Source organism: Eubalaena glacialis, chromosome 1 (genome assembly GCF_028564815.1).
Source record: "Eubalaena glacialis isolate mEubGla1 chromosome 1, mEubGla1.1.hap2.+ XY, whole genome shotgun sequence".
Lineage (NCBI taxonomy): Eukaryota > Metazoa > Chordata > Mammalia > Artiodactyla > Balaenidae > Eubalaena > Eubalaena glacialis.
In genome coordinates, this window is record NC_083716.1 from 237,465,432 (window position 1) to 237,491,410 (window position 25,979).

The 25,979-nt window shown below is 56.6% G+C and overlaps 1 protein-coding gene across 4 annotated transcripts in view; it reads left to right on the plus strand.

The window, feature by feature from the left end:
* MLPH (melanophilin) overlaps positions 1-25,623 on the plus strand; it is a 41,173-nt gene extending 15,550 nt beyond the window's left edge. Inside the window, exons 3-16 of one of the 4 annotated variants that reach the window (XM_061188865.1) lie at positions 3,471-3,689; positions 3,800-3,912; positions 5,657-5,695; positions 6,284-6,387; positions 7,559-7,675; positions 8,719-8,923; positions 11,102-11,241; positions 18,212-18,394; positions 18,633-18,788; positions 20,174-20,266; positions 21,131-21,208; positions 22,831-22,888; positions 23,372-23,472; positions 25,379-25,623. In XM_061188865.1, coding sequence (XP_061044848.1) covers positions 3,471-3,689; positions 3,800-3,912; positions 5,657-5,695; positions 6,284-6,387; positions 7,559-7,675; positions 8,719-8,923; positions 11,102-11,241; positions 18,212-18,394; positions 18,633-18,788; positions 20,174-20,266; positions 21,131-21,208; positions 22,831-22,888; positions 23,372-23,472; positions 25,379-25,456 — 1,684 coding nt within the window. In that variant the 3' untranslated portion in view covers positions 25,457-25,623. Of the gene's footprint in view, positions 1-3,470; positions 3,690-3,799; positions 3,913-5,656; positions 5,696-6,283; positions 6,388-7,555; positions 7,676-8,718; positions 8,924-11,101; positions 11,242-18,211; positions 18,395-18,632; positions 18,789-20,173; positions 20,267-21,130; positions 21,209-22,830; positions 22,889-23,371; positions 23,473-24,991 lie in introns of all 4 variants that reach the window. The other 3 variants (XM_061188858.1, XM_061188886.1, XM_061188877.1) reach the window with 3 other exon arrangements.
* The last annotated feature ends 356 nt before the right edge of the window (positions 25,624-25,979 follow it).

Below are 25,979 nucleotides of genomic sequence, written 5' to 3' on the forward strand. Positions count from 1 at the left end.
ATGTAGTAGGAAAAAGCAGGAGTGTTTTAGTAGCTTTTTCACATAATTATGGACATTGTTTTGATAATACACAAAAACCCTATGACTGGTAGTTTCTTAAAGGAAGTTACAGTAGTTTCTTAAAGGAAGTTACAGTGTGGAATCTGAAACCATGTCAATGAACTTTACCTTTCCTGTTACATTAAAATCCATTGGTCCATCTTGCACTTGGAGTCAGTCTTCTATCCACGCGTGATTTTGTGACACCTATGCAGACTTTCCAAACGTCGACACGTTTCATTATACAGAACCCAAAAAATCACATTTATTACCATCACTGCTGATCTTCAGAAACCTCTCAGTGATGAAAACTCACTGAGAGGCTCAAGTCAGCAGAGACGTAAAAGTTTTCCAAAAGTCTTTGAGCTTGAAAGCTTGAGTTTTGTCAGTGGCAACAAATACTGTCACTTGACACACTTTTAGTCAAAGACCCACTTCATCAAGACATGCTTTCCTTTCTTTTCTTTTCTGGCAGAGAGCAGATTGACTGCTGGTACACTCTGTACCTCTGGCTTGATCTGTGCTGAGGCCCCAGAACTTTCACCCACCATAGCTTTTGCACCACCAGTGCGGGGGTCAAAGAGCAAAAAAGACAAATATTACCTTAGTGTTATTATGGGAAGAGTTTTGACCTTGTGGACCCTGTCAAAGGGTCTCAGGTACCCCTGTAGGTCCCTGGACCGCACCTTGAGAACCACTGTTCTGAATCCCTGGACTTGATGTTCTGCCCATTTCCCTCCCCATTGCCAACCTCAGTTCCTTTCCATCTTCACGTCAGCCCAGTCTTCTCCACCTCAGTGAACATAGCCCGTGGTCTTTCCAGCTCAGCCTGGCTTCTTCTTACCTCCTGCTCCTCTCTCTTACGCCCACTCAGCACACCAAGCAGACTAGTTTCAAGTCTTCCTCTGTTTACTACTACTGTGTAGTAAATCACATTCAGGGCATCTTTTATTCCTGAAGGTGACCTTAACTTGTAGCTGCATGTTGGGCTTGTCCCTGCCTGTAGTGCAGGGACATCTGGTCGACCCTGTGATTGCGATACGCAGGGTATATGGGTGGCTCTGGCCCCTCACGATCCTCCAGGTCCATTGGTGTGCCCTCTGGTTGGTAGGCATCTGGTGTTACTCTGCTGAACCAATGCGGGGTCCCCTCTTCCCTCCCTCCTGTTTTCCAGCTGTGAAGAAGAGAAGTTATGTTTTAAAGAATCTGAAGCAGAGTCACAGATGTAGAAAACAAACTTATGGTTACCGGGGGGAGGTAGGGGGGATAAATTGGGAGATTGTGATTGACATATACACACTACTACATATAAAATAGATAACTAATAAGGACCTACTGTATAGTACAGGGAACTCTACTCAATACTCTATAATGACCTATATGGTAAAAGAATCTAAGAAAGAGTGGATATATGTATATGTATAACAGATTCACTGTGTTGTACAGCAGAAACTAACACAACATTGTACATCAACAATACTCCAATAAAATTTTTTTAATTTTTAAAAATTAAAATTAAATTTAAAATTAAATTTTTTAAAAAATAATATATATTACAAATAAATATATTCACAAAAAAGGAATCTGAAGCAGAGTATCATTATCTGTTCCCCCAAATTCAACACCTGAAAGTTTCCAGCCGCCACCCCAGGACTCTCACGGGCTCTTCTTATTTAAGAGGACTTCACATCCTGGGATGCAGTGTACCTCTACACGTCCTCATCTTTCTTCCCGGGGGTCCGGCTCTACCTCAATGGAGAATGGGGGACCCATGCCGGGAGAGAAGCTGGACAAGGCCCTGCCCAGCCAAGGGGTGGCCTTTAGGTTTTCTGGCTGAAGCAGATACATCAAGAGTGGACGTGGAGGACACTAGGCGCTTTCCACTTGGCCCCAGGTGCACTTTCTCTACCTTGTCAATGCAGCTTTATCTAGCCTGTAGTCAGTGGATGGCAGTATTCTTCCTAGGTTCCTGCCACCACTGGGCTTTTTTTCTTGGCTTTTGAAGCTGAGACAGGAGTCTTATTTTTGTCTCTGTCTTCATGAGTATTTTAGGGCACATTTGGTAGGGGAAATCAGTGTAGTCAGGGCCTCACGTGATCAGAAGGAGGCTCCCGAAGCTCCTTAGCATCACTGCACTGTCTTCAGCCTGCACCCTGCTCTGGGGCGTCCCCATCAGAAACCACGCTTTCTGCAGAGTTCTCAGGAGACAATGGCACCTGGTGTCTGGCTCATTTTTGTCACTAAGAATGGATTAATTTGATCTCATCTAAAGCTAAAAATATTACGTTTGGCAGACATTCTCTGCAGACCAGAACAAAAGCGTTGTGTTTATTATCCGGGGGCGCATCTTCCATTTGGCGAGTTCACCTGGAAGCTGCTACTGAAGACCTGAGGGTGGGAGCTGGTTTCCTGGGACTTGGGTGCTGGATCACTCCTGCTCTGGACACTCTCCAGGCCAAGCCATTTCAGCCTTTCGCTCCGTAGGGACAACCTGGGGAGTCAGCCCCACCTGCTCCCCTGCTGGAAGAGACCCAAACCTGCCCGAGGAGGAAGTACGATCTGACTTTGCCCTCAGGGCTCTGCGTGGCCTTTTTAGGGGGGTTGTTCGGGCAGCAGTGGGGCCGCTGTGATCCTGAACCTTTATGGCTCTCTTAACCTGTGTGGGTTCAGCTTCTCGACTCTTACTGTCGGGTGCCAACCTGACCTCCACGTACCTGGTGTCGTCCTCAGCTCAGGACCATTAACTCAGGCCAGGGTGGCCGAGCAGGCGTGGCTGGCCTGGGCCTCACAGAGGAGAGCGTCGGCCTGGCCCACCGTCCGCGTGAGACGTCCTGCTCCATCCTCTGGAACTCTTCCTGCTGCTGCTCTGACCGGCCCAGGAACCTCTTGGATTTTTCTCTCTTCTCCAACCTCCTGCTAAACAATTAAACTGGGCCACAGATTGGCTCTAGATAACTGTGTGGCCCAACCAAGCTGCACCCCCAGCACCTCACCGGGCCCCCATCCCTGCTGGTTTCCCAGAGCCGCCAACCCCGTCTGGTCCGACGGAGCTTGGACACTGGGTGCTAGTGGCCACGGGTCCACACTCATCCAGCTATACAGTCTCCAAGCTCTGGGCTCTGCATCAGAAAAGCTCCGGGTTCAGGGTCAGAGCTGGGGAACCAACCTGGGGTCCAGGAACTCTGTGCATCCTCTTCCCACTATACTGACTTACGTGAGGTGGTGCAGGCAGTGGTGGGCCTGTTCCCTCCTGTGATTCTGAACCTGTATGGTTCGCAGCCCTGTGGCAATGAAAGAAAGTCATGGTGCTACCTGACTTCGGGTCACTGTTTTCTGCATCTGAGAGTCGTGTGTGTGTGTGTGCGCACACCCTTGAATTTAAAGCCTGTTGCAAAACCAAGGCATCCAATATTTTCTTGTTTCCGATTAAGGGGTTTGAAAGGCAAGATTAAGAAGGAAAACTGCAAGAGGGAGCTGCTTCCAGACACGGCCCACCTGAGCAACACCCACTGCGCCCGCTGCCTGCAGCCCTACCGGCTCCTCGAGACGCCCAAGAGGCAATGCCTGGACTGCGGCCTCTTCACCTGCAAAGGCTGCGGCCACACCCCGGAGGAGCAGGGCTGGCTCTGCGACCCCTGCCACCTGGCCAGGTGAGCCGGGACCTGGATATCAAGTGGCCCTGCTGGCGGGGGACCCGGCCTGCCCCTTCCGGGGATGCGGGGGTGTGTGCCGCCCGGGCCTGAGCTCTGTGTCTCTGCAGGCAGGTGAAGAGGGGCTCCCTGGAGTGGTACTACGGGCATGTGAGAGCCCGCTTCAAGCGCTTCGGGGGTGCCCAGGTAGTCCGGTCCCTCTGCGGGCGGCTGCAGGGAGCAGGTAAGGAGTGAGCCTTCTCCCTGGGCATCCAGTATGGGGCCTAGACTCTGTCTTTTCAGCAAACATTCCCCGTTGAGTCTGATGATCATCAAGACTGAAAGAGATGGGTTGTAGCTCAATCATTTGTTTTAATATTTTGAATCCAAGTATTTATTCCATGAAGAACTTGAGGTCCAGACGGTGTTCTTACACTAAACGTGTGCTCACCTGTGTTGCCCACCTTGAAGCCATTTGGGGAGAGGGATATATCAGGGGAAGGATGTGAGACTGCCTGAGCTTAGAAGTGCCTCCTGAACTTGAATGGAGATAACTGAGCGGTGTTTTTGGGAAGCTCTTGCCTTGTCCTTGTCACCTGAGTCCCAGGCTCTGCCAACACCTGGCCAGGCCTTCGGGCTGTGACGGCCTGTCAGGCCGGTATCTGGGGGCTCGGTGTCTTGACCGTCCATCTGGGGCACCGAGGAGAATGCCCTGGGGTCTGGAGCTCCTGCACGTCCCGAGCAGAGGCGGTGCTTCTGGGATTGGGGGTGTCCTCACCGTGCCCCAGCCTGGGCATCTCCCCCAGGCCTTCTGGAGAGGTGCCTTACTTGTGTCTTGTGCCCCTTAAAGCCCCACGTTGACAGGCAGATGCAGGAGGTAGGCATAGCCACCCTCAGAGCATTTGCACACTCACTGGGCCTGGCACAGGTGTTACTGAGCGATCTTAGCACACTGTTGAATTTAGGACAGACCACCGAGAGGCATCCTCACCTGTGATGGCTTTTGGCACCTGGAGCAACAGACCACAGGGGGAGGGGGCTTCCTTGGGCCAGTGGTGCAGGGGGCATATGATAAATCATCGAAACCAGGACATTTTTAAGAGTAAAAGTGGCTCTCCTGATAACCGTGCGGCGACAACTGGCGTCACTAGGAGTGTCCTGGTGACACGGTGGGGCGGGGGGGCACCGTCACCCTATTCTTGGGAGTTTTCCCCACCTCCTCGCCGGGCTGCTGCTTCGTGGCCGATATTTCTGTCTCGGTTGGAGCCCATCAGTAAATCCCACAGCCGCATGCACCCACGGCCCCATGCCCGCTCGGCCGGCTGGGAGCCAGCGGAGGGATCTTCCTGCAGCAGGAGTGTGGTTTCACCGTCGCCGCAGGGCTCAGGTGTGGGAACCACAGGTAGCACGGGAAAAGCCACCCCGCGAAGCGTCTGAGAATCTCAGTGCCGAAGGCCCCGTTCACGGTGGGAAACTGCAGGCCACGTCACTACCGTGAGGACCTGGTCCCGGCCCCGGGAGGTTCTGATTTCTAGGGACTGGGGTGCGCTCAGGAATCCGCGTTAGGTAAAAGGTCACGGGGATTCTGACGCCCGGCCAGGCTCCAGAGCTGGGAGCCAGTGCCACCCAGAAGCGGCCAGTTTCAGAACTGTCACCACCGAGGGCCAGGAGGTGGCACTGGGGGGCAACAAAAAATCTGATTCCAGCCTCTGCTCCGGACCCGGTGAGGCGGGTCTCAGGTGGGGTGATGGTCTGGGGGCTGCATTCTCCCTGCTGGCACCTGGGAAGGCAGCACACCAAGAAAGGGCACACGGAAAGAGCACAAAATCGGGAAAGTTGTACCTTTAAAAAGAAGTAGTCAAACGTAAAAAAGAAGAAGAAATGATTCAAGTTAATGTTTTGAAAGCTGGTCCAGGCAGGGCCTAACGCAGGGGTGTAGCTGGTGGGGGCCGTCGGGGTCTTTGCTGAGAGCTTTTCTTCGGTTATAGGTTTACCTGACCGAGCGCAGAGCTCACCTGACGTCAACAGTAAGTCCTTTGTGCTCACAAGGATGCCGGGGTGCCCCTGGCGCCTGAGGAAGGTGGGTGATCCATGGGGCCTCCAGACTAAAACCCCAGAACGCACTTCATCACTCTTTCGTCGTGACCTGGGGGAACAGACACCGGCCAGGCCAGCATGACTGGGGGAAAAGAGGGAAGAGTGAGGCTGTGCTGGGGGTCGGGGGATAGGCCGGGGGGCTCAGGTGAAGAAGGCGTCCTGGGGGGCAGAGAAGGGAGGGGAGGGAGGCCCGGGGCTGAGAAGCAGGTGAAATGAGACTGAAAGTGAAGAGGTTAGTTTGGGGAAAGGTGACTTAGCTCCAGGCCTACCTCACCCACCCACTGCGGTGTCTTCAGACTGCTTCAGAAGCGGTCAGTGAAGGTGACCATTGGTGAAATTGATGCAGAGTATTCGTTTTCTGCTGTGATTCAGAGCAGCTCTAACTGATGCTCAGATAGGTTTTTGGGAGGCCCGTAGAGGGCCTTGCCTGGTTGCTTCACAGCAGATGGGTGGAGGGGTGGGTGGGTGGATGGACGGATGGTCTTCTCCGGGTGGAGTCATGCAGGCGTCCGTTGCAGGTGGGCCTGAACCAGGCCCCGGGGGGAGAAGTGGAGACAGTGAGAAGACGGATGAAGACAGAGAACAGGACACAGTGGCCGAGGCCCAGCCCGCTGGAAGCAAAGTAAGTCTTCCCCCAGCCCCGCCCTCCCTGATGCGGGAGGCTCGGGTTCTGACTTCCTGAAAATCTCAGGCTCTCCATCACTCCGCGGGGCAGGAGCGCCAAGACCCGCCTGCCTTCACCACGCCCCGCAGCCCCTGAGATCACTTTGCACCAAGCAGCAGTGCACTCTCGGCACAGGTCTCACCATAGCAAACCCCAGCGCAAGCTGCAGGGGAGCGGGGCCTGCAGAGAGGCCCGCCTGGACGTCCGGCCAGCGTCCTCAGGGCACGTGGTCGTGAGGGCACTGGTGTCCCCCGGAAACAGCCTTTGCACCTTTCAGGGAAGCAGACCCCTTCCAGCTTTCCTCTGTGAACTTCCTTGCTTTTGTTTATAGCCAGCCATGAGCCTTATTTTTTATTGGTGTCTGCTTCTACTTTCACTTATTTTTTAACTTATTTTTGGTGATAAAGACAAGCAAGGTAATCCCCGGGGTTTCTGGGCAGGTCGACAGAAGGGGAGCAGGAGGGAGGGGAGGGGTGGGGCGGGGCGGGGCGGGCAGTGATGTTGGCTGGAGACCCTTGGAGAGTGACAGGGTCTCTGAGAACCACTCCGGCTGGTCTGCGCGGCTGCTCCCTGGGGACCGTAGGCATCTTTTTATGAGAAAATTGTATATGTCCCATTTACTAAGCTCAGCGAATACTATCCAGTGTTGAATATTCCCTACACGATACGTTTAAAGGATGGAAACCATTATGAGGGAAGGATTTGGAATAAACTCTGCTCTTGCATCTAAAGATGATGGAGCTCTCTGGAGCTCCCTCCCCCCTCTGCTTCCCCGCGCTGGGCACCCCTCATTCGCTAAGGGGTGAGGGGTGAGAAGCACCCGTCAGCCCAGAGAAGCCTGCCTGCCCCCCAGGGCGGCACTCCTGGGGCTGCGTCCTCAGCACCTCTGAGCAGCCGTGTGCCCGTCGGGGGCTGAGCGGATGATTCCTTCCGCTCTTGTGAGAGGCGCTGGGGATGCAGAGCCTGTGACGGGCGTGGGGGGCTCTGGGCGGCCCCCCGGTGCCGCCTCAGGAGGTGGCTGTGCCCTTGGAGATGCCCTCCCCACTGCCCGAGGTGAGGGCGTGTGGTCCTCACAGTCAGGCTGGCCCTCCCTCTCCTCCTCTTTCCCGCATCCCTTCCTGCTCAGAAGAAGCGCGTCCTCCCCGTTCACGGCTTGGACTTCGAGGCAGACTCTGACGACTCCACTCCGTCCTGCGGGCCCCCCCCAAGCCTGTCCTTGGTCTCAGGGGCTGCGGACAACCTGCAGGTCAGTGGGCTCTCTTTTCTGCCCGCAGCCATCCCAGGATAACCGGGGCGACAGGTTTTCAGGCCCCAGGTGGGGGGACAGCATTCTGGGAAACAGTCTGATGGCCATGGGGGCATGATAGGCAGGGGGACAGCTGGGATGGGGGGCATAGAAACGTCACACCCTCCGGTCCCTGGAGAGACGGGGTCGGCTGCTCGGAGAAGTGGGGTGCAGGGCAAATGAGTCAGGGCCCTGGGGCGTTCGGGGCGGGTGCCTGTCCCCGAATGAAGGCAGCACCCCCGAGACTCAAGAGCGAGGGCAGAAGAGCAGCATCGCCCTGGGGTCAGCCAGGGCCCGATGTGTGCCCGCACTCGCTGCGTCTGATTAGCGGGGTCCTCTACGTCATTGCCCAGACTAGGATAGTCTTGTAGGTGGAATAGGCTGCTGTTAGTAATCACACCAGGACACACGGCATCCACGGGGGCCGCCCAGGAGAACCGGCCCTGTAGTCACTCTGGTCCTTAGCTGTGTGCCCTTGGTCTGGGGAACCTGCGTGAGGCTCCATCCCCTCGCCTCACCTGGACAAGGGGTGGTCCTCTCGGCCTCACAGGATCCCTTTCCAAAGGGACTAGAGGCTGAGCCCGGCACACACAGGACCGTCACACGCAGCACAGGCAGCCGGGGCACGAGCCCCAGAGCGAGGACCCCCTCAGCTGGAGCCCTGACATCTCAGTGCCCGGGCTCAAATGGCGCCAGCCCGGAGCTGGGGCCAGGCTCGGTCTTCCGGGGCTGATCTGCAGACGCCTGTGGGCGGGGGCACAACAGGGCAGGGAGCTGGGAGCCAGCACCCAAAAGGTCTTTGGGCCACGGGTCCTGCTCCAGCGGCAAGTCCGGAGCCCTTTGAAATGAAAGGGAATTGAGTCTCAAGGGACAGAGAGGATGGGTGTCCGGTGTTCAGTCGGTCAGATGATGCCTGGAAACCCTCAAGACTTGGACTGGAAAGACCCACATTCCAAGGAGCTGCCCTTTCCTGGTAAAACCTGCCAACAGGCCCGTGTGCTCAGGCCCTCACAGGTGAGCCCTGCACAGAGGAGACCACCTCCCAGGAGCCCGTGGTCCTGGACGAGGCTGATGCCAGGGCCTCTGGGTGCCACCCCTGTCCAGAAGGGCAGATGGCCAGCCTCTCGCCTGCCGGACCAGACGCCCTCGCTGAGCTCTGCCTGCCGGGAGAGTCTTGCACGACGGCCCCGGGGACCACTGCGACACCTGGTAGGTGCCCTTGGCCACCATCTTCCACGTGGGCTCTGCATGGAGGAGAGGGTCGCTGGCACCCTGCCCCACCACCCCGATCTGTGCCAGCCCCCTGACTGATTTACAGTGCGTAGCCCCTTCCTTCACTGTGATTGTCCGGCATGTGCAGTCCTGGCACACGCCGTCAACCCCTGCTTCCCTGGGCTGGGTGCTTCCCTGGTAACAGAAGTACCAGCATTGACGCCTGCCCTGGCCACACAGCTCATTGCCACCTCTGACGGGGGGACATCGAGCAGGAGTGGGGTAGGGACGGGCAGGTGTCCCTGAAATGATAGGATCACTGGTCACCCGGACCGGCCACCTTAACCACAGGACAGGGCAGCTCCAAACCTGGGACGCATGGTGCGGGTTCCGTCTCGGCCACCTCCCTCCCAGCTATGACTCAGGGGGAGGTCCGTAAGTGCTGAGACCCTAGTTTAAATCCTCAGTTTAATTTTGTTGTCAGACAGTCGGCTTCATGATGAAATCCCGAATCACTGTCTGTTCCTGTGCCCTGGGGGAGTGTGCACTGGGGTCCGGGGGTTCAGGTACCCTAGTGATGAAGGAGCAAATGAGACCACAGAAGCAGCACGGGCTGCTCCCCACCGACGTGCTCCCACGTGGCTGCAGCGTGGGACCAGCTGCCGGGAAAGGTGGTTAAGATGCCGTCTGCCAGGAAATGGGCCTGCTTTCCATTTTCCCTTTTCATTATATTATAGGGACTGTAATCTCATGATTCACACGCCCATTAGGATCCTGGAGGCGTCTGGGGGCAGTGGGAGGGGAGTTTTACTTCCCCATAAACAATGAATAAATGAATCTACATCGACCAAGTCATGGGATGAAGACTTGGACACACGCATTTCCTCCCAGGATCCCTAATCCACCCCAGCACGTGGATGGGGTGGCAGCAGGGAGAGGGAGAAGCTGAGACAGACAGTATCGAGCTGGGAAATGCGCCTGGGAGACAGGCAGCTCTTGAGTTTCAAGCCCAGCTCTTTTGACCGACTCACCACCCTATTTCATTGATTCTAAGACACATTTGTCACCTCGTCTCAAATTGGGAGCGTCTTACAGCGAGTGTGGTAGAAAGGAGTGTGTTGGAGATTGATTGGCAGTGTTGTCTCTTAATAGTGCATCAGACAAGCTACAAGGTCTGCGATTTAAAGGAGTGTGGTGTGTACTTGATCAAAGCTCTGAACCGCCGTGCCTCGGTTTCCTCGTTGTAAAATAGGGTTGGTGCCTAACTCAGCGCACTGTTGTGGGCTCTAAATGGGATGGTTGTATCTGTTAGCCCTTGCCACATAACGACTTATCACAAACCTACCAGCTTAAAACAAAGCACATTTATGAGCTCACGGGGGCCAGGCATCCAACACGGCATCACCAGGTCGTTAGCACACGTCTCCCAGGCTGAAACCACAGTGTCCACGGGGCCAGAGTCTCACCTGGAGCTCAGGGCCTTGCCCCCAGGTCGTTCAGGGTGCTGGCAGAGCCATGTGGCGGGCTGCACATCAAGCACAGAAACAGCTTGTGCAACTGATTCCTGGAACACTGGCTCCTGTGGGTCGCCCCACAGGAGGGTCAAGCCCTCCCCGTCCCGGCATGGCTGGATGTGGTGCCCTCCAGGCCACCCTGGAGCTCTGGGGGTACTTTCTGGTGAGAACATGGGGCTCTTCCACCAACACAGCCCAGGAATAAGCATCTCAGGCCACACCATAGGTGACCCGTGCCCGTGAGTCTGCGAATTACTAGTCTGGCAGGAAAAGCAGTCCCCAGTGACCAATGTGGAAAGACTTCCCAAAGTCACCTCCACTCGTGGAAACTTCCCGGGACTCATGTCTGCCACACCCCAGGCGCATGGAACTCCATGTGATGTAATTATATTACGTTTGCTTTGCCCACCTGGCTTTCATACCTTGGAGCCCCCCGGTGAGTGCCGGCCGGGGCAGGGGCTTCTGCTCCTGAAATTCCTTGCGTGGGACCGTGGGCTCTGCTCCATTCTTATTTTGGTTTAGGGATCTCAGCCCCATAATATCAATGGAATAGAATCATGTCTCCGTTTTCTTCGATTTCTCATTTCTCTTCCTTGGAGAAAGTGCCCATTGGCTTTCAGCTTTTCACTCCAAATAATCCAAACCCACTCTTCCTCCGAAGGAACAAATGTCCTCGGGAATGAGCAGCTCCCATCCCGCTATCTGGCCGACGTGGACACCTCGGATGAAGAAAGCATCTGGGCTCACAGGGTGGCCTCTCACCACCCCAGACGGAGAGGCCAGACCTTGTCTGAGAACCAGGTAAGGTGGCCGGAAAGAACGCATTCTAGTTGCTTCTTCGGGTGGAGCCTTTCTACCTTAACATCAATTCATTTCTGAGAAATTAAAAGTGCTTCAAAACTGCAGAACTGCACAAGCCTGCTCAACAGAGACATGCAATGTCAAGACGTGGGACGAGGGGTGTGGTCCAGCTCTGCAGCCACAGGCTACAGACTGCTCTCCAGGGCCTTGGGGATAACAAGTAGGGCCGCCAGCGGGCCGGGCCTCTGCTGAGCCCTCTGCTTCCGTCCGCACCCCCTTCCCCCTCTGATCTGCCCGGGGCTCACCCTGCCCGGGCTTGGACGGTGGGGGGCCTCTCCTCAGTCTAAGCTGACCTCGAACAGGTTAGGGGCCCTTCCAGCCTCAGTCCCTTCACAGCTGTGCTCCGGAAATGATCTGCGAAAAGGAGCACCTGACTTGTAGAAGGCGCCTTTCTTTGCATGGCTTTCTGGTGAATCAGTGTCAGGTGTGTTGTTATTTGTTTCGGGGGCGGGGGGGGTTTTGTTGTTCTAAAATTGATCTAAAATGTCAACGGGGCAGGAACATGGAGTTTTTAAACTCTGCATCTCCCTCTGCAGAGTCAGTGCCCTCAAGCCCAGCTTTTCCTATAATATCACCTGGAAGCATCCCCCAACCCCAGGGCTGGACGTTCCTCCTGCTCCGACCTCCATCTCTGAGAGAAGCCACTGACCCTTTGCCCTGAGCACAGCAGGGCCTGAAAGGCCCTAAGGAGGCCTGCAGTGAGGAGCCCTCTCTCTGCCATTCGACCCAGGGGGCTCACTCTTCTTTTATGGAACAGCAGGGGAGATGCTGATGCAAGGAAGTGTCCTTTGATTCAGACCGGGGAGTGACTGGCTTGGCCCCTGGGAAGGCTGGGGGACGATGGTGGAGGGCCAGTGCGGCCAGGACAGAGACCTCCCCAGGGCAGAGACTGCCCTGGGTGGCAGAACCACAGCTGGCAGAGAAGTTCCCAGGGTGCAGGCCAGAAGACAATGGGATAAAGACTAGAATTAAATTGTCTATTTTCAGCAAGTTTTTAATTTAGCAGCTTTAGTGACGTTCAGTAAAACACATATCCCGGTATTTAGTCCTACTGACACCAGCCATGCTTTATGCCTCCTTGAAAATTATTCTCTGTTTCATGCTTGTATCTTGTCTCTGGAATTCTTCTTCTTCGTTTCTTTCTCTTGACTTTATTTACTTCGACTGACTTCACCTGTGTCTTTATGAAAAGGGAATCAGGCAGTGTCCAGAGTGGCCTCCAGAGGGCAGTAGCGTCCCTGTGCCTCGGGGAAGACCCAGGGCAGACGCTTACACGACTCACAGACATGCCGTGGGGATTCGAGAGTTCTCGAGAGTAATGTTCTGTTGGGGTCAGTCTGAGTGGTCCTCCCCTGACCTGTTGCCTGTCTTTGCATCCGTACTCGTGGTCAGGACTTTCTGGGTGAGGGATATTCAGCAAAGACTTTCTATAAATAATCACTCATGCTGAGAGAGGCCAAAGATAGCACAGCATGTGGTACCAAGGACGGATGCTTCCAAGGGGCTGAGATCAAGGAGATGCAGGAAACGGAGCCCTGGCACGCACCCTGCCCCGAGTGGGGGGTAGTGAGCCCCCCGGTGCCCCAAGAGCTCAGGCTAAAGGCACTGACTCGGTTTCCCCACGAAAGCCTCACCAGTGCCAAATTACAGTAGCTCATTTTCCTCCTCTGTCTGTACTGCATTCCTAAATTGTAAATCTGTGTTTTGCTGCAAACGAGTTGAAAACACCAGAAGTTCATTCCAAGTTGCCGTCCGTGTGTCCAGATAGCATGTAATTTACCTGGACGGAGCTCACACGGGACAGAGCGGCTCCCGCTTTTGGCAGAAGGGAGGGGCACGAGCAGCTTTGGGCTCCTGTGCACCTGAGAGACAGGTGTTCCCTGGGGGTGTCTGCAGGGGGCCAGCGGCTCTTGATCCCAGGTGGAAAACCAGGATGTGTCCAGGCTGTCCTGGCGGCATGCGGACAGGATCTTGCTCAGAGAAAACCACCCGCCTGCAGCTCACCTCCCGTTCCGAGGGCTGTGGTCTCTCCATGGCTCCGTGCTGCCCCCAGCTCCTGCCCCTCCTCCGTCAGGACGAGAACTTTCCGAGTTCTCATCATGGGATGCTTTTCTTTCTCTTTCGCTCTGGAGGTGATACTTCACTGTGCCGGTGCCGGACCCTGATTGGGTCGGCTCTTATTCTCCGGCCACGGGTTCATGCCCACCACGCTCCCTGGGGACACACGGCTAGCTGCTGAGCATCCCCCCCCCACCCCAGGTATTGATCGCTGCCTCTCAGATGCCATGAGTATGCCCACAGCTGGTCTTGATTACCAGCAGCCACTCGAGGCGAGGGCTGGGGCCACTCCCGCCGAAACCCTCGTGTGGAAGTTTCTCAGCTTGTGTTCTTCTCTGGGCAGATTTGCCCACTCAAAGCCCTCGGTGCTGTGAAGATGAAACTAATTACCTGCGGAACAATGCAAAAGCATCCTACCCGCCTGCTGGAGCCATCCCCCTCTTTTAAAACAAGGTGGACCACAGATGAGATAATGGCAGGCGAGATGCATCTGCTGGGCTTGGAAGAAAACAGTAGAATTGATTTTCTCATTTCCCGGCCTGGGAGTTAATAGACTCTGGTGACTCAAGAGCTGGTGACTCAAGGGATGAGCCAGTCGTACTTTTCGGTCATTACCTGGCAGGCCTCCTGGCCCACAGTGACCTGGCGCTCTTGACTTTGAGCAGCCTGGCATAATCAACTCACACCTTCCTGTGCGGCTCAGGCTCAGCAGTGACGATGGCTGCGCCACAGCAATGACGCTGAACGTGTCACCTGTCCTGCTTTATTCATCCCCCCAACGCCCCCCGCCCCCGCTCCTGGTACCGCTCCCAGCTTTTGCTTGGCGTTCCAGGACCCTGGCTGTCAGAAAATGGGCCTCACAGATACCTTCCCGGGGCACATCACGAATGGTGGCCTGACCTTTCCTTCCACTGCTTGGGAATTTGGTGCTCCCGAGGTGGTAGGTGCTAGCGTCCTGCTGGCTGGAGTGGCTCTGCCCTCCGGCCACTGAGTCCCTCCCTCTGCTGCAGATCTCTGAGCGGAACAAGTGCACGTCAGCCGGGGACCGCCTGCTGACCTGCTGAAGCCCCTTTGTTAAGGGAGGTTGAGGCACCAACACGGGCTTTCCAAGGAAGACTCTCGATTGAGAGCTCATGCCTGGGGCTCAGAGAGCTGAGCGGGTTTCCACCGTACAGCTCAGGGAGGGGGGCGTCTGCCCCGTCCAGGCCCCTGCCGTCCGCCATGCTTGGAGCCTGGGCATCTGTGGACCCAGCCAAAGGTGCAGGAGAACTCAGAGGGGCGCAGGTGTGCAGTCTTTGGTGCGGATGTAACGAGAGAGGGGCTAGGAAGTCAGAGCAGCGAAGACCCAGGGACCTCGCTTGGTCCTGCGGTATCCGGGGGTCCAGGCCGTCAGAGCGGGCAGGGGTCTCCTCCCCACCCTGTGTGTGAGGGTGTACCCAGCGCACTGGGGCCACCTTCTGGGGAGTGAATGGAACAGAACCCTTGGTCTAATGCGAGTGTATGTGCACATGTGCATCTGAGAGACAGACAGACAGCCGGGTAGCTGTGGGCGTAGGGGCGGCGATGCTCAGGCCCAGGCCCTGCCCTGAGTGTGCCTGAGCCACGGCCCCGGTCCAGCACCCGGCCCCCTCCCTGCAGCGCCCGAGGGCTCTGGAAATCAGCTCCAGCGGCAGCTGGGGTGGGCAGTGGGCGCCACAGCCACCTTCACCCAGAGGAGGCGCCCTCGTCTGACACCCTCTGTGGGCCGGCAGGGCCAGGCTGACCCGGAGACAGAGTTTCAGTCCCCGGGTTTTAGCGGAGGAAACTGAGGCCCAGGCTCTCAGGAGAGGAACTCCAGAGCCAGTGGCCGGCTGGGAGCACACTCTGAAGCGCCCCCGCGCAGGTCTGGGAGAGGCCCTCTGCCCCTCAGGATGCTTTCAGGACAGGCCCTCTCACCTGAGTCTGTGGCAGGTGTCCCCCACGCAGGCCCGGTGGCCCACAGGACCCCAGGGCTCATCCCCAGCCGCCCAGCCCCCGGGCTGCCTCCCCCCCATCCTGGAGGCTGACCCAGATCCCCCTCTGGGCCTCCCTCTCCCCCACCAGCATCACCAGGGCAACCAGCGCCCCTCTTTGCCAGGGACCGAAGTGTTCCCAGGACATAGGGCTTTCGGGGTTCAAACTTAGATGCCTTGGTCACCCCAGCTGTATCCTGTCATGCTGGCCAGCTGCCATCACGTGTATATGTGTATGCATACATGTGTGTTGGACATGCATGCGTGTGTGTGTGTGTCTGTATGTGTGGGTTTTTTATTTACCAAGTAGAAACAACACCACCTTCTAACAGCAGTTCATAAACCTCCACCCCACACCCTCATCAGCTCCTGCCTGGGGTGGCGTCAGGTTCCCATTTCTCAAGGGGATTCTGAAGTTTCTCAACCTCATTTACTCTGAGAGAAAGATTTATTCCCATCAGACCCAATAGAATCTACCCTCCGATCATCACAGGGGTTCTCTTCACCCATTGTGGCCTCTGAGGAGATTTGATTTTTGAGCGTCTTCAGGAAATTGGGACCCTGTAGAAAAGCATCCCAGTAAACATGCCGCTTCCCTGTCGGCTCACTCCAGCCCTCGGCACTCGTCTGCGAGGCTGCTTGGTTCCATTCACAGAGAAAATAGTGATGGCCAGCACTGCCGTCTGCTTGCCAGGAGCACCCGGGGCCGAGGGGGCCGGAATCCGGCCCGACGGGCACTGTGGGTGTGAGTAACGTCGTGGTGCGGAAGCCCCCCTCTCAGCAGCAGCGTCAGCGGGTGACTCGCTCCCCGAAGGAAGGGACGGGGAGGGGGGTCTCAGAGTCCCGGAAGGCGGTCCTGGGGGGACCCTCACCTCACACTCTGACGTCTGCTTTGTGGGCCGAAGGAGAGGCAGCCAGTGAGTGAATGAGCGACCGGCCTCCCTGCTCACGTCCCCCACCCCGACCCCCAGGGAGCCCTCTGCCTGACAAACTGAGAACAGGCTGTGGAAACGGGAGGCCAGTTAAGAGGCTGGTGGATTGTCCAGGCAGGACAAGGTGGCGGGTGAACCAGGCAGGGCAGCAGAGGTGATGGGAGGTGGACCCTGGGTACCTGTTGAAGGCAGAGCCAGCGGGGATGGATTCAGGACGAGAGAAAGAGAGGGGTCAGATGACACCAGGGTCTTTGGCCTGAGCAAGCGCTACAGGATGGAGCTGCCCTGAACTTTTTATTTTTTGGCTGCGTTGGGTCTTCGTTGCTGCGCACAGGCTTTCTCTAGTTGCGGCGAGTGGGGGCTCCTCTTCGTTGCGGTGTGCGGGCTTCTCATTGCGGTGGCTTCTCTTGTTGCGGAGCACGGGCTCTAGGTGCGTGGGCTTCAGTAGCTGTGGCACACGGGCTCAGTAGTTGTGGCTCGTGGGCTCCAGAGTGCAGGCTCAGTAGTTGTGGCACCCGGGCTTAGTGGCTCTACGGTATGCGGGATCTTCCCGGACCAGGGATCGAACCCGTGTCCCCTGCACTGGCAAGTGGATTCTTAACCACTTTGCTACCAGGGAAGTCCCTGCCCTTAACTTTTAAATCTCATTACCCACTCTCAAGTTATTTGGGCTGTAAAGGGCAGTTGGGATAATTTGGCCATTTTTCTGGTTTTTTCACATGACTCTGGTCACTTCTTAAAACCAACACACTAAATCCCTTCACATAAAGCTCGTGTCCACAGGCAGACGAAACAAATAGCTGCTCAGTGAACCGCTGGCCGGAGTGCAGGAAGGGGTGGCAGCCGGAGCTTACTGCAGTCCAGGCCCTGATCTGATGCTTACTGAGTGAGGCCGGGCAAAGGAGGGGCTCTGAGCATCCTTTCCCCACCTTCAGAATTAGGGTAAGAGCTGGAATCAATGAGGGACTCCCACCCGCTCGTAGAGACTTAGAAAATTATGACCAAAAAATACAACCCTGAAAAATAGTTTCAAGAAACAGAGATCTAGCTAGACTCTGGAGAAGAGATTTCCAGAAATGAGCACTGTTTAGCTCTGAGTTTCTCACCAGCCAAGGCAGATAAATAGATATTCTGGGTTGTATGAATCTCATCCAAGTTCACGCTGGGTGACAGACTTCCCTGGCTCTAGATTCAGGAAGGGATGAGTGGTAAAGGGTGCTGCTCACCGTGTCGTAGGCGACATCACTGTGAGGGTCACACAACTTTGCAGTTTTCCAAGAGTCACAGATACACTGTGGACACTTCTCAGTCGGCTCCGGACCAGTGTCTAGGAGTATGATTCCTTTGCAAAGCCGACAGGAGGCTCGTGGGAGAGACCGTGGACACAGAGCCTGGTACACAGAGACATACCAGGGACAGTGAGCATGAATGCCGTTGCGTTTATGCAAGTTCAGGACCCACCCCCGAGCCCTCGGGCGATGCTGAGGCCACACGGCCATCGTGTACTTCAGTCTTATCACGGGGGGACCGAGAGAAACCCAGAGAACAGACTTGTCAGCACCCCGTAGCCTCAACTGGCAGATGCAGACAATCCGGGTTGAGGTCTTGGTTTGGCACCGTAAGGATGCTTAAACCCTAGGAAATGGCTTGGGGACCCAGTTTGGGAACAGAGAGAAGTTCAAAAATGGTGCGTCTCAGACGGCCTGGGCGCTGTTAGGATCGCCAGGGACATCCCACCCTTCAGAGCCTGGTTCTGGCGGACGGGCGGCACGGGCCCCTCGGCCGAGCTCGTGCGGGGAGTAGGTGAGACCGCAGCTCCAGCCAAGCCCCCGGGGGTACTGGGGGCGGGGTGCTTTCTGGAGCCCTGCTTCTACTCTCAGTGCTTCCAGGTGACCGACCGACTGAGATGCAGCCATTCGTCCATTTCAGTGTCCAGCTGGCAGCAAGCCCACAGATGCCGACATGGAAGAGGTGGCCCTAAGGAGAAAACTGGAGGACTTGATCAGCCACGTCAGTGACCAGCGGGCCTCATCCGAGGAGGAGGGCGAGGGTGACGGGGCGGAGCCGGGCGGCAGCACCCACATCGAGCCCCTCCCCGGGGCCGCCCAGGAGGTGAGGCTGCCTGAGCGACCTCGGCACAGCACACTCGGAGGCGGGGCCAGGGGTCAGCAGTTTGTGCCTAAGCCAGCGGCCGGGCCCCAGCTGCACACGGCGCCCCCACCGCAGGCTGCCCGGCTGGCCCGGCAGCCCCTGGCGTAGCGAAAGGAGCACCTTCAGGGTGGGGCGTGTGTCGGTGAGAGCCCTGCGGCCTCCCCTGCTGGTGGTCACGTGCGGCGCTTCCGTCTCCTAGGTGTGCATGGCTGCAGGCCAAACGCCCAGCCGGGAGAAGGGGCCCCGGGGCCCCCAGGACCCCGTGCAGCCCAGCAGGACCACAGACAAGGAGCTGTCGCAGCTGGAGGACAGAGTGGCCGCCACGGCCTCTGAGGTGCAGCGGACAGAGAGCGAGGTAGCCCCGGCGGCCCCGGGAGCAGGTGGCCCCCCAGATAGGTAGTGGGGGCCCTGGAGGCCTGGCGAGGGCGGCCAGCCCCCCGCAGGGCTCACACGCAGGAGCCCACATTGTCGGCTCCAGGACAGGCTCCTGGGGCTTGCCGTGGGAATCACCCTCCACGCCACCCCCTACGCCCCACCCCTGCCCTTTTCCCTTTTAGGTTGGCAAGAGACAGGCGGCGTTTTCAGCCACGGAAGGAAGATGCTGACACTTACCCCTCCCTGCCCCGTGAGGAGGGCTTCTCCAGAAGCAGGCTTAGATGTTAGGACAGCCCCGGGGCTCAGGACCAGACTCTGACCGAGGGTCGTCCTGTAAACTTGGGTCCCGGGCTTGAGTTAGGGTAGGAGGCGTGTTAGTGGTGTGCAAAGGTCAAAGGACAGAGCCAGGGTCTCCCAGAGACAGGGTGATTGGGCTCTGCTCTGCCCTCCCCCTGCTGACCCCAGAGGAGAGGAGGTCTGCCCGTCCGAGTGCGGGGGACCCAGCACCCACTGTCCATTCATTCCAGCTTCTATTCTCTTCAGCAAGTGCCCTTCCGTCCCCGAGGAAGAAGGGGCGCGTCCCCAGGCCATGCACCTTAGGGGGCGCAAGTGAGCCTGAGAACGTTGCGTTCATTTATTCCTTCTTGTGGAGCAAACAGTTCTCAGTCGGGATCCCAAGTATGGCAGGCATTGTGTAGACACAAAAGATGCAGCTATGAGCGCCTCAGACCAAGCCCCTGCGTTCTGGGAGCTTATGTTTTTAGTGGGAGGAGACAGAGAACAAGTCAATGAGACTGAGGAGAGGGTAGCCCCAGGGGGCACTCGGATGGGGCTGCCCCGAAGGGTGGTCAGGAAGGGATAATACAAGAAGGCAACCCGGGCGAAGGCCCCGAGGCGGTGTCGCACTTGGCGTGTTCAGGCATCAGCAGTGGAGCCCTGCGCTGGAGCCGAGGGAGTGAGAAGGGGCGTGTCTGAGAGGAGGGCGGATTCCAGAGAGCCCCGAGGACCATGAGAAGGGTTTGGGGCCGTCGGAGGGATCTGGACGGACCTGAAGGGGGCCTGGTTCCTGTTCCCAGAAGCTTCTGCCTTCAGCTGCCCCCCTCCCGGTCACTACCCCTCCCTCCATCCCTCATGGATGAGCCCCCAGAAAATGCATGGAGTCCCTCCCCCGCCTGGGGGTGACTCTCCCCACAGCCATGGAAGACGGATGAAAATGGGGCATCCAGGAAGTGGCCCTGGGCGGCTCACCCATCTTAGGGGAAGCATGATGAAATCGGTGAATCGGGGGCAGCTGCTCCTCCTGTCGTGTGACGTTGAGAAAGGACATCCAAGTGACATCTGTCTGTCTGTCTGTGGTTCCCCCAGGTTTCAGATATCGAGTCCAGGATTGCAGCCTTGCAGGCTGCAGGGCTCACTGTGAGGACCTCGGCAAAGCCCCGGAGGAAATCCAACCTCCCGGTGAGTGGAGGGGCCGCAGGGCCCTGGGGGTCGTGCCTGGAGCCCTGGCCAGGAGCACAGGGCAGCCCGGGGCCTGGCAGCGAGAGCCCCCGGGGCAGCCGCCGCCCTCCTCCTTAATCTGCCAGCCTCGCGTTCCTGATATCAGTGACCTGGGCTGTGCTGGGATTCCTTTACATTTGCTAGTGTCGTTTCTAACAGAAAAGAGTGCTATATGGGGGGACCCTCAGCTCCTGCATGAGAATTGGAAACACAGCCACGTGGTACACACACACACACACACACACACACACACTTTAAAGACCAAAGGAAGCAAGCTGAACAACACCTCGTGTTGGCGGGCTTAATAAAAGCGCTGTTTCAAGGCGGGTGTCACAGAGTAGCAGGATGGGGACCTGCCCACGACAGAGACCTGAGACCAACATCCTTCTCCCTGATTCAAGTCGGGAATCTCCAGACAAATCAGTGTGAGGAAATCTGGCAGAAGGATGATAAATGCTCTTAGGGGAGTCCCAGATGCGGCTGCCGGGATGCCCCATCAAATCTGAATTTCAGATTCACAAGAAGTCATCTTCTAGTATAAGTATACCCCATGCAATATCTGGGACATACTTATACTAAAAAAATTTAATCATTGTTTATCTGAAGTTCAAAGCCAACTGGGCGTTCTGTACTTTAATTTGCACAACCCAGCAGCCCTGGGCGCAGAGCCCTGGAGCAGTGTGTGCTCTGTGGGTGTTGACGTGCCACCCCGGCCTTGCAGACCGAGTACTAAAGAGAACACCATCCCTGGGTCCTGCTCGCCCGCCCTGTGGCAGGAGGTCAAACGAGCAGTCATAAGGCACAGGCTCCTTCCTTGTTCTCCAGGTATTTCTTCCCCGGCTTGTTGGGAAGTTTGGCCAGAGTCCTAAGGATCCGAATGCAGACCCTTCGGATGAGGTCAAGGTATGTGTTACTCCATCCAAGCCCGAGAGGCTGGAAGCGGGTAAACGGTTGGCCCGACTTTTCCAGAAGCGTGACAAGTCCGGGGGTGGTGGAGCTGAAACGTTGGGACTTTAAGAACCCGGCAAGTCTCACAGGCTGGCGTCCCCATAGGGTGTTTGTCGGGGAAAATCCAGGACAGCCCAGCAGGGGAGTGGGAGGGTGGGACAGAGGGCAGAGGGGAAGGAGGCGGGCAGACCCCAGGCAGGGTCACGGGCTGAGAGTAACACAGAGCCCTGGAGACAGTGCACATCACAGGGGCCAGGTGCTGGGCATGTACTGCCCCCCACGCCCCCCTGTCCTGGGTGACGAACATTCACAGGCACAGCAGGCTCCAGGGCCTGGGGACAGGCCTCCCCTGGGAGCCGTGGGTCCTGGTCGTGGGAGCAAAGCACGGGAGCCAGTGTGCACGAAACGGCACAAGGATGGATGTGGGGTATGGGTGGGACACCCCACAGCCTGCTGATCAGGAAGACGGTGACACCGTTAAGGGCTGCAGGGCCCGGGGGAGGGGCGGCCTGGGAGGGAGCAGGAGCTCCTGGGTTTCGGGGGTGTGACTGGGCTGCAGGTGGCGGTGCCGGTCCCAGGGGCCCACAGAGTGGGGCGTCTGCTCCAGGTCCTGCCTGCTGCCTGATGCGCCCCTTGTGAGCTATAGCGAGCATCTAGTCATTTGTGCTTCTCATGACAACAGCAGTGGGTAGCTCTTCATAGTTAAAAATGGTATTTTTTTTCCATCCTTCCATCTGATGTTCAAAAAACCTGGTAAGCAAGTGTGGATATCGCCCCTGTTGCACCGATGAGGAGCCTGAGGGTCGGGGGGGTAGACATACTGGATTGAGACCACACAGACCAGCGACAGACGGTCTCAGGCAGGCCTCCCGGCTCCACCCCGACCCTCTTCTCGGGGCTGTGGTCCTCCCTGACCTGTCCCGGGAAGCCCAGCCTGAAGGCGTCTGCCGCCAGCCTCCTGGTACAGCCCGAAAAACCAGCCAGGCTGAATCCCAGGGGGCCAGGCATTGGCAGGACTTCGAGGGAGTCAAGCCGTTTTGCTCCCACTTCCCCCCTGAAGAGGCAAAACAGCGAATGAATTAGCCCAGAGTAGAGCAGTGAGCAACAGGAAAGGGAGAGGGAAAGAAAGGTGGGGGGCCCGGCAGCCATGGGGCGCTGAGAATGTATTAGGTACAGTCAGTCTTCCAATATCCTGTAAAGGGGCTGCTGGCCCATTTTCCAGATGAGGAGACAGTTCAGAGAGAATATGTACATCGTCCCTGTCACGGTGGTAAGGGGTAGCAACAGGATTTGAACCTCTCTGTGGGGCTGAAATTTGTGCTTTTTCCACTGTACCCACCCAAAGTTTCAGTTCTCCGAAAGCTAAGCAGCTCTTTTATATTCCGGCATTTGTTGCTTAATTTATTGATGGTGTGCATTTTAATATTGTTAAAAGTTCAGATACTGCCCAGGAACAGACGACAGTTGCCCTGATTAATCCGAATCTGCAGGAATGATGAGAAATCCAAACCTAGCTCCCGGTGTTCCTAACAATTACAACAAGGTACTGACGCCCAGAGACGGCTTCTTTCTTCCAGGTGGTGGCTGCACCCTATCTTGTGAGGGGAAAGCTCGGTAATTACCCCAAAAGTCAAGGTAAGAGTCACCTGCTTCCCTCGTCCCCCAGGCCTGGGAGGTGAGCTCAGGGGCGTGAAAATGGCCAAGTGGGGCCCCATGTTTCTACGTAACCCGTGGGACCCGGCATGTCATGCCACTGATGCCCGAAGGACACTCCAGTGCCCTCTGGCCACCCTCAGGGACCGTTGCAGTGACATGGTGTCTGGATACCTGGAATTTGCTGCTTGAAGCACCTAAGGGTGTTGATGGTGGTGGCAGCGGTGGTTTCCTTGTCCTGCGATGTAAATCGTCCTGATAATGGTGCACAGCTCACCACCTTCTTACACAGAGCACAGGACGTAATTAGCCTGCCTTGATGTCTTGGTGGTGACGAGGACATCAGCTTCGTCCTGGACGGCGCTTTTGTTTTTATGCTCCTTTTAAAATTTCTTAGGAAGCAAAGACACTTGTTTGGGGTAAGTTTGTGATTAATAAGCAACCCCCCTCCTGTTTTCCTCAAAGACAAAGATGATGACTCCTTCGATCGGAAATCCGTGTCCCGCGGATCCCTGACACAGAGGAACCCCAATGGCAGGAAGGGAACCGCCAACCACAGCTTTGCGGTAAGTTTTCTCTTTTCACTGAGGCGGCTTTAAAATTCTGTCAGATTGACATGTTGATACTAAGTTTTCAAAGTAAAGAATTGGGGTACACTAACAGGAATAGTAAAATCAGCGAAAGATCTAAAGGAAAATTGAAAACATTTCTTAAAGGTACACAGTGTACCAGTGATGGGGTCGCCTGGCCCTGGGGGGCTCTGGGCTTGGGGACGGGGACAGCGCATGAGGCAGTGAGGACTCCCCGCGCAGCCCCACCTGCCCGCCCAGCGCTGTAAAAGTCATTCAGCTGAACCAGCTGTGCAGGTGCCGGGGTCAAGGCTGTCCCCCGACCTCCGTGGGAGAGGGCTCTCTGCAGAAAGAGCTTGAGCTTCCTCCCAGAGCCCAGGGAACATCAGGCTGGACCAGCGGGGTCATGGCCTTGATGCCTACAGAAGTGCACCTTGCAGACCCTTCTCTGGCACCATGGTCCTCGGTGTTTCCAGCCGCACGAGAGCCTGGTGAAAGCACCAGCTTTGCTGATGGGGGTGTCAACTTCCTGGAGCGCCCACGGCACTTCACAAACACAGTGCTGCAACGGCGAGAGACAGCTGACCTCTAGGGACCCCAGAGTCATGCCCACGTCCCAGGGGTGGGCATGAGGTCTCAGTGGCCAACATCAGGGTCCAGACACCCCCATCCCCACAGCTGTCCACACTCACATCTCACCCGCTGGCTGCGACCACCCAGCAGTCGTTCTGACTTCATACCGGTCACGAGAGTCTGAGTCGACGGCTTCGCTGTCCAGGAGGACGGAGCGACCGCTCTGTTCTTTCCACAAACTCCATTTTTAAACGGGATTTCAGAGTATCTCACAGTACTCATTGCTGATGATTGTGTGCGAGCCGTGTGTCGGCAGACGGGGAGATGGGGCACACGTGTCCGATACAGCCAGCGTTAGGCTGCCCCAGACGACAGGAAAGAACAGAGGGCAGAGGCTCCCTGCCAGGCCCCACCTGAGCCCGGAAGAGGCCGCCTGGACCGTGGCCAGAGCATGGCCATCCCCAGGGGCTGATGGCGGGCGATAAGAAATCGCCAGCGGGGGCTTGAAAGTCTACATGCTTTCAAATTAGAACGCACCCTCCGTGTTTCAGAGCTTTAGATTGTCGCATACTTTCCGTCTTTACAGCCCATTTGATGGGGGCCGGTGTCATTGACCCATAGCTGGGGAAACAGAGGCAGAGAGAGATTGAGTAAAAAAAACCCGGCAGGGGGTTGACGGATGCCTTCTGACCAGCAAGCCCATGTGTGCAGCTGTGTGCAGCTGTGTGCTCTCCCGTGTGTGTGTGTCTGTGTACGTGCCCGTGTGTGTTTTTATGTACACACAGTCATATAACTAAGTGCGTGTCTACCTGTGCGCACACCTGTGTGTTTATATGTTCCTCCGCGCTCGCCCGTGTATTTCTGTGCCCATGCCTGCATGAGTGTGCACGTGCTCTCGCCCGTGTATCTGTGTGCATGCCGACGTGTCCATGTGTGTGCACAGAAACCCGTGATGACCCACCAGCCCTTAAAGGAGAGGTTCCTCTGAACGGGACAGAGCAGCAGAGTGGTGCCGGGCCTTCTTTCCCTCCACCTCGGCCTTCGTGTCCCTCCACCTGCCCCGCGTTTTCCAACGCACGCAGTCCAGTGGAGGAACGAGAAGAAACCCCATCCGTGAGCTGACAGCGGTTCTCAGACCGTCAGCTCTTCACCCACATTCTTTGATGACCTCCAAGGCCTTCCCTGCCCACTTGCTCTGATCCATGAGAAACATCTAAGCTGATACGTCTTTCCTTTAGGGAAATGTGGTTTAAGCTTTTTGAAGGACACAAAGAAGCTCTTGGGGGCTTCCCTGGTGGCGCAGTGGTTGAGAATCTGCCTGCCAATGCAGGGGACACGGATTCGAGCCCTGGTCTGGGAAGATCCCACATGCCGCGGAGCAACTGGGCCCGTGAGCCACAACTACTGAGCCTGCGCGTCTGGAGCCTGTGCTCCGCAACAAGAGAGGCCGCGATAGTAGAGGCCCGCGCACCGCGATGAAGAGTGGCCCCCGCTTGCCACAACTAGAGAAAGCCCTCGCACAGAAACGAAGACCCAACACAGCCAAAAATGGATAAATAAATAAATTAATTAATTAAATAAAATTTTTAAAAAAAGAAGCTCTTGTTCAGTGATCTTTTACCCCTTTCACTGCTGGCTTTCTTATGCTGCTTTCATGACCAGAATGGAAAAGGGGTGACTCAGTGACAGCACCAGCCATCTGTATACTCCTGACTGTGTCTGTCGGAGCCAGGGCAGGTGTGTGGGTGCTACTGGACGTCAGGACAAGTCGCTGAGCTCATGTCCATCTGAATAAGAGGGAGGGATAGACCCCCGCATCTCCTCACACAAACACACCTGGTCTGCAAGTTCCCAGCCTGTGAAGCACAGAAAGGACACCGTGGTCGAGGACAGAGCATGCAAGCAGGAGCAAGTGAGCATTTGCTCAAAGC